Source organism: Salvia miltiorrhiza, chromosome 6 (assembly GCF_028751815.1).
Source record: "Salvia miltiorrhiza cultivar Shanhuang (shh) chromosome 6, IMPLAD_Smil_shh, whole genome shotgun sequence".
Lineage (NCBI taxonomy): Eukaryota > Viridiplantae > Streptophyta > Magnoliopsida > Lamiales > Lamiaceae > Salvia > Salvia miltiorrhiza.
Genome location: NC_080392.1, coordinates 44968850 through 44975531, shown reverse-complemented (window position 1 = coordinate 44975531; position 6682 = coordinate 44968850). Strand labels below are relative to the sequence as shown.

General features: G+C 35.7%; 2 protein-coding genes across 7 annotated transcripts in view; one reads left to right on the top strand and one right to left on the bottom strand.

Annotated features, from left to right (window-relative positions):
• Positions 1 to 1755: 1755 nt before the first annotated feature.
• On the bottom strand, positions 1756 to 5802 carry LOC130989924 (putative glucose-6-phosphate 1-epimerase). Of its 2 annotated transcripts, XM_057914096.1 has the most exons (10): positions 5559 to 5802; positions 5306 to 5413; positions 3952 to 4062; positions 3645 to 3696; positions 3310 to 3447; positions 3065 to 3163; positions 2781 to 2878; positions 2444 to 2551; positions 2280 to 2361; positions 1756 to 2011 (listed from the first exon to the last, which is right to left on the bottom strand). In XM_057914096.1, the coding sequence occupies exons 1-10, from the start codon at positions 5615 to 5617 to the stop codon at positions 1946 to 1948; spliced, it is 921 nt and encodes a 306-aa protein (XP_057770079.1). In that variant the 5' UTR covers positions 5618 to 5802; the 3' UTR covers positions 1756 to 1945. The 2 variants fall into 2 exon arrangements, with proteins under 2 accessions (XP_057770079.1, XP_057770077.1); XM_057914094.1 differs by having other exon boundaries at positions 1756 to 2361; positions 5559 to 5764.
• LOC130989922 (uncharacterized) overlaps positions 5602 to 6682 on the top strand; it is a 52315-nt gene continuing 51234 nt past the window's right edge. For 2 of the 5 annotated variants that reach the window (XR_009090790.1, XR_009090787.1), the window contains exon 1: positions 5881 to 6427. The gene's annotated coding sequence lies outside the window, so the exon portion shown is untranslated. Of the gene's footprint in view, positions 5725 to 5866; positions 6428 to 6682 lie in introns of those variants that run through there. The other 3 variants (XM_057914090.1, XM_057914093.1, XM_057914089.1) reach the window with 3 other exon arrangements.

Genomic DNA, 6682 nt, shown 5'->3' with positions numbered 1-6682 from the left:
ATGCTATGCAGAGGCAGATACTGGTAGTAATAAGCGGATGTGGAGAGTTGCTATGGATGATGAGATTGCATCTCTTATCCTAAACGGCACTTGGGAACTTGTAGAGCTCCCGAAGGGGAAGAAGGCATTGCATTGCAAGTGGATCTATCGAATCAAGATTGAAGCTGATGGTAGCAAACGCTACAAGGCAAGGCTGGTTGTCAAAGGGTTTGAGCAACGATACGGTATTGATTATACCGATGTGTTTACTCCTGTTGTGAAACTGACCACTATTCGTTTAGTGTTGAGCATGGTAGTTGCAGAAAACTTGTTGTTACATCAGATGGATGTAAAGACAGCGTTCCTTCATGGTGATTTGGAGGAAAACTTGTACATGACACAACCCGAGGGATTCGTGGTGAAAGGAAAAGAAAATCTTGTGTGCAAGTTGAAAAAGAGCTTGTATAGCCTGAAGCAAGCTCCGAAGCAGTGGTATAAGAAGTTTGACAGTTTTATGTTGGAGATTGGCTACGCGAGATGCCACGCTGATCATTGTTGCTACTACAAGAGGTTCGACAAAAGTTATCTTATCCTTTTGCTATACGTTGACGATATGTTGATCGCAGGAGCTGATGCAAAGGAAATGGATAAGTTGAAAAAGCAATTGTCTGAACGATTCTCCATGAAAGATCTTGGAGAGGCCAATCAGATTCTTGGCATGAGGATCAAAAGAGACAAGGCGGCAGGAAAGTTGTATCTTTCACAAGCCAACTACATTGAGAAGGTATTGAAAAGATTTAACATGCAGAATTCGAAGCCGGTGAACATCCCGTTGGGTTGTCACTTCAAGCTGTCGAAGAAGGAGTCGCCATGTACAAAGGAGGAACGTGCCGAGATGATAAAAGTCCCTTATGCATCGGCAATAGGCAGCCTGTTCTATGCCAAGCAGATGAAGAAGGGGAGGGGGAAGTGGATGTGTTGGCTTTGGGGTGTTGGATTTGTCATAATGTTGGTTTGCTTGGTTGCAATGTTTACAAATTAGAGCTTTAAATATGATCCAAGTGTTGGTACTTTTATAACATATTTACATTTGGTATGCTCTATTTAAAGTGATGAGATAGTCTATAGTATGCTACCTTCGTCCCTCAAATAACTTCCTAAAAGAGAGGGACAGATTTTAAAACGAAAATGTGAAAACTATGAGTAAATGAGATATTAAGAGTGGTCAAAATGTGAAAATAAGGATAAATGAAATATTATTAATAGTATAATATAGTTAAAAATAAAAGAGAAGTTTTTCTGGAGACGAATCAAATAGGAAAATTAGAAAGTTATTTGAGGGACGGGAGAAATTATTTTTTATATTAGATCGTATAATTGTGTTCCATCACTATTATTTTAATAAAATTTTATTTAAAAAATAAAGAGTATTACTAGTATATAATGAATCCTAAATTCCTAATGAATATTTATCACTAAAATTTAAATTTTTAAAAAATATATATACCCCAATTATTAATTAATCCTAAGAATCAAATATTAATTAAAATTAAAAAAATATATAAAAACAATTATAAACCTTAATTCAATTACTGTATCTCAAGCCAAAAGTCTCGAGTTTGTGTGCATCATCATGATTCATGAGCCTCTTAAAATACTTGTTTCTCCTATAAAAAAAAGATATATAGAGACCACAATCTTTAAAATTATTTGTTCTTTCATCAAATAATAAAAAAACACTTGGAGCAAGTGAAAAAAGATTGCAAAACATGAAAATTAATTTGTCAACATATGCTCTCACTTACGTATACATTTTATTTATTAATTTGGTGTGATGCTCCAAAAAATGTTTGATTCAACACCCGGAGAGACATGTGAATGTATAAAGAAGATAAATTATGATGATGAAAATGATACAAATTAAACACAGAGAAACATCTTCTTTAGTGGATGCTTTATCAGCAGTTCAAACGATGCTTAAATGTTGCAACGCAGTCCAAGATTCATTAGGCTTTAGCTGAACCTCTCCAATCTTAGGCATGAAAAGTAGAAAACAAATGTGCAGTGATCAGAAATCTGTATTTTTTACTTGAAGAGAAGAAGAACAAAAAATCACATAATTGTTCTTCTGTATGAAAATCTAATTCTGATTATTAAGCAACAATGAGAATGCATAAGAGGATTTTCTGCTTCAAAACTTCAAAGATGCATAAAGATTTAGAGAGACAATGTGTTGTCAACAATAGACTGAGGGAAGTCGGTAGTGACTGATGAAGATAAAAGTTGAGGTTCTGCCGTACCTTGGCATTTTCAACGCATACAAAATCTTTGTAGCACGACTCCATAGTTAGGTGCGGGTTCCACAAAACAGCATCCGACCAACTGCAAACATAAATCGACTATCAAGGTAGTGCAAGCTTAGGGATGGAATCAAAGAAATGATGAGACAAAGCATCTGAGTTACTTCGTATTCTTAATGGTAATAACACCACCCAAACCATTTTCCAGCTGCAGCTCCGTAGGTGCTTCAAGATAAACACAATCCACAAATCCAGGAAACGTGACAAGCTCCCTAGGACAACAATGTAAAGGTCAGGAAAAAAAATGTTTTTGCCCCACGAAATTTGCTGCACTTGAAAAACAAAAAATTGCTCAAATGATTGAAATTATCTAGGGCCTTGGATATCCTAAAGTTTCAATCCATCTTACTAAATAAGGGATTAGTCGATACTATTTTTATCTTCACTACTAACTCTAAGATCACTACAATAAATTACTGTCATGTTATATTAAGTAAATACCTTCCCTCCTTGCCCTCCACTGGATTTTTTGGATCGGGATCTTTGTTCAATGTTTTGCAGCCTTTCAAACCCTTTACAGATGCCCCTGTTACCGAAGCCTACGCATAAGAAATTTAACAATGACAATTTCAGAATTTACTAAAAGATCTTAACTAGGGATAAACTTGTGGTGGAAAGTTATAGATAAGAAACATTTCTGTATGTCTCCAACTAATTATTATTTACAAAATACTCAGTAATCATTGCTATTTGAAATAATGAAATCCCAACACAATTTTAATTACCCTGAAGTATGTATGCAGGGCAGTAGTAAATGAAAAGGGCTTTTCATCAGTGTTTATTACTTTTAACTCCGTTGAGAGAGCATTACTGTCAAGAGTAACCTGCAAAAGAGTGACCAGAAGAATAAAGATGAGCCGAAGCATATTCAGTGTTGTTAAATAATAAAAGTAGAGAAGGTAGAGCAGAAAGTTGACAGATGCAAAAATGAAATTGTAGTACCATGAACAACGTAGTAAAATTTTATAACCTTATATAGAGCTTGGAAACTGTAATCCCACATAGAACGGCTGTATGGACCATCTTTCAGCTCCAGGGTAATAGAAGGATTCCCCTCCACAGTTTCAGAACTAACAATGGACCAATTCATATTTCTTGCAAATCCATGCTGCGAACATGTAGAGAAAGTAGTTCAGCATTGAAACACCAAGTATGACAGCTTTATAAGACAGGACTAACTTCCGTGTTAACTTTAGACTGTTAATAGCTATTGGTTGAGGAATAAGACGTTGGAGCTTCAGAAAATTCTTGGATTATACACAATTAAGTTAACAGCAGATAAAAAACTTTTATTGAAGGAATTACCTGCTGAATTGCGCCAGGTCCAAACTGCGGAAAACAGTGTGGTATTCCTCCACTATTTCCAAAGAAAGTACAAAAGCATACTTTAACTTGTTATTCTCAAATTTATGCTTGAAAGGAGAACAAAATCATTAACCCTACAACAATGAAAACCATCCCATTGGACAAATGGCAAGAATACATAGCTTGACTAGGGCCTTAGCCAGAATGGAATATCTAGTAATGGTGAAACTAATATCAGATAAGGAATTTATTTTTTCAGCATTTTAAAAAAAATTGAGTACTCATTATTTAACACCATAGTGTATACCTGATGGGCTTCTGCCCGGTAAACACGGCATCTGGCCGAACGAAGAGGAGGTCCTTACTTGCTACTTTCCATGATGTCACACAACCTCCATAGAGGTACAGCTCCGCCTCACTGAAAAAGGATGCACACAAATCATTAAAGTTAGCAAATTCTAAAATACTGAATGGACATTTTCAGGAAGGACTCAGGAGTGGCTCGAACATCAAGCATTTATTACAAAGGAAGTCATCAGTGCAGTCAGAAGACAAGCGTCCCAGAAACATAAGAAGAGATGCATTTCAACGTGACATTCATTTGGAATGAACAAGGTACTGCTACTGTAGTTTCAGTAAAACTGTGGAATGAACAAGGTACTGCTACTGTAGTTTCAGCATATAGTAAAATGGCTAGATAGAGTTATTTGAACAATCCCTCATGACCGCCACCATAAAACTAATGATTTAGTTGCTAACTTTAGTTGACGAGGATGGATAACAGTGGATTACTCAAAAATACTCCCTCCGTCCCTCAACCAACTTCATTTCTTTCTATTTTGGTCTGTCCCCAAAACATCTTCCTAACCTATTTTTGGAAACAATTCCACTAACTATTACCCTTACAATCTTAACTTTTTGTGGGACTCATTCTCCACTCATTAAATACACAACTAACTTTTATTAAAACCCGTGTCACCCTCCCTTAGAAAGATGTTTGAGGGATGGAGGGAGTAAAAGTTATCCATCTTTGTCGAATGTTTACTTTCCTTGATTTCAAATGGGTGGAAACTCTACGAAGGCCCTTGATTATTTTGGTTTTGTGTGATTAAAAGAAGGATATAAATCCCACCAAAAGTGAGATGCATATGACTTATTCTTCTCTTTCTTCACAATATATCAAAGTAAACAAAGGATAGCATAATTATTTTTATCATATCCTATCATCTATCCACTAAACTATAAATCCACCAAAATAAAAATCCATCAAATTATATAAAGGACAAGTTTTTCAGGAAGTTAACTGGGACCAACGCTGCAACTTTTAAGAAGAAACCATTTCGAGTTTCAACCAACACATTAGCTACTCTTTCGTAGATATTGACTGAACAAAGTGTAACTTTATCTCTAATCTTAACTGACCAAACTCTACTAGCATTTGCAACTTCAACCTTTATTTTTAACAACCAGCTCAATTCATGTCATTTACAGAAAAAATAATTAACTTTTAGCATCGGTTCAACATATGCAAACAGAATAGTCTTTATACAATTTGGCATTGGTTTATATCAAGATTAATTTTTAACAAAAACAATCAAAATTTTAATCAAGCAATAAATTATCACAATTCTATAAATTGGGGGAGGAAGCCATTAAAATACCTTCCGTGGGCAGAAGTCAAAATAACTTTGGGCAAATCACCTAATCCCTTATCAACTTTCACATTTTCGACCTTCGCGCCTGCAGAAGCCATTGCTACACCAGAAAATCTGCAAATCAAGACAAAAATTTTGAAGGCTTTTTTTCTCTCTCTCTCACTCTCTCTCTCTTTCAAGCAAAGAAAAAATAATAAAAAAGACAATCAAATAGCAGGTGTCAATCAAACGAGGCAATGATGACGCGAAATGAACTCACCGGCTGACTCGGCGAGTTGTGGCGGCGGAGAAAGACCATGTCATCGGCAGCGCCACCATCTTCGCTTAGACTATTCCTAGTGAGGGATCAGAATAGGATATATGATTTGTTCTTCTCTCTCATGCATCACATATTCACAACTCACAACCAGCCAAAATACAAAAAGGTATCATAACAAGATTTATGCTTTGCTCTTCTCTCCTCGTGAATTGGCAGTTAAGCTTAAGCCAAATAATAATAATAATAATAATAATATTATTATTATTATCTTATATACATACATAAATTTTTGGAGGTTTTGTAAAATTGCATACGCACTTTTTTTAAAATATAAATACTCGACCTTTTATATTTTCTGATTTCACTCATAATTTTAAAGTTCCTCAAATTAAAATTGAGTTAAGCAGTAGAAAAGATCAACGTGATCAAATCGACAATAAAAAAAAGGGTTAAATAGCAAATACACCCCTAACGTTTATCGCAAAAAGCAAATAGGTCCTTAACGTTATGTTTTGTGCAACTAAATCCCTAATGTTCATAAATTGGGGCAAATAGATCCCTCAGTCTAACTTCTGTTAACCTACCGTTACTGAATTCAATTTTTATCATTTTCTGGAGAGCCACACCATCCTACGCGGGATTAGAAGAGAAGTTGGAGAGACTTCAAAAGTTCTTCTAACAAACTTATCAAACAAAGGGTTTTTTCTCCAAAATTCTCAATCACTCTCCACCATCGTTCTCTCATCTGCTCCATCTTCAGCCTGCAACTGACTACAACATCCTTCGCCTTCTCCGCGCCGTCCGTCTCCTGCCAACTCTGGTGTCTTCTCATCCTCTGTCGAGCACCAGCGTTCTCTGGCCTATCCGAGGTAAGTCGCAAATTTTAGTTTATCTTTCTCATCCGATTTTTTATTGTAGTTTCAGATACCTTTCTTATTCAATAAAAGCATGTCTGAGAAGGCCTTGAATCGCAAGGCCAACAGCAGGCTGTTCCATAAAATCTGACACAACCTATGACCAAAAATCGAAAGAGAAAAAAATGTCATACATGGAAAATATAGAAGATGTTAAGCACTTGAGAGTCCTCAACTTGAGTAGACAAAGTCGTAGCATATTGAACAAAT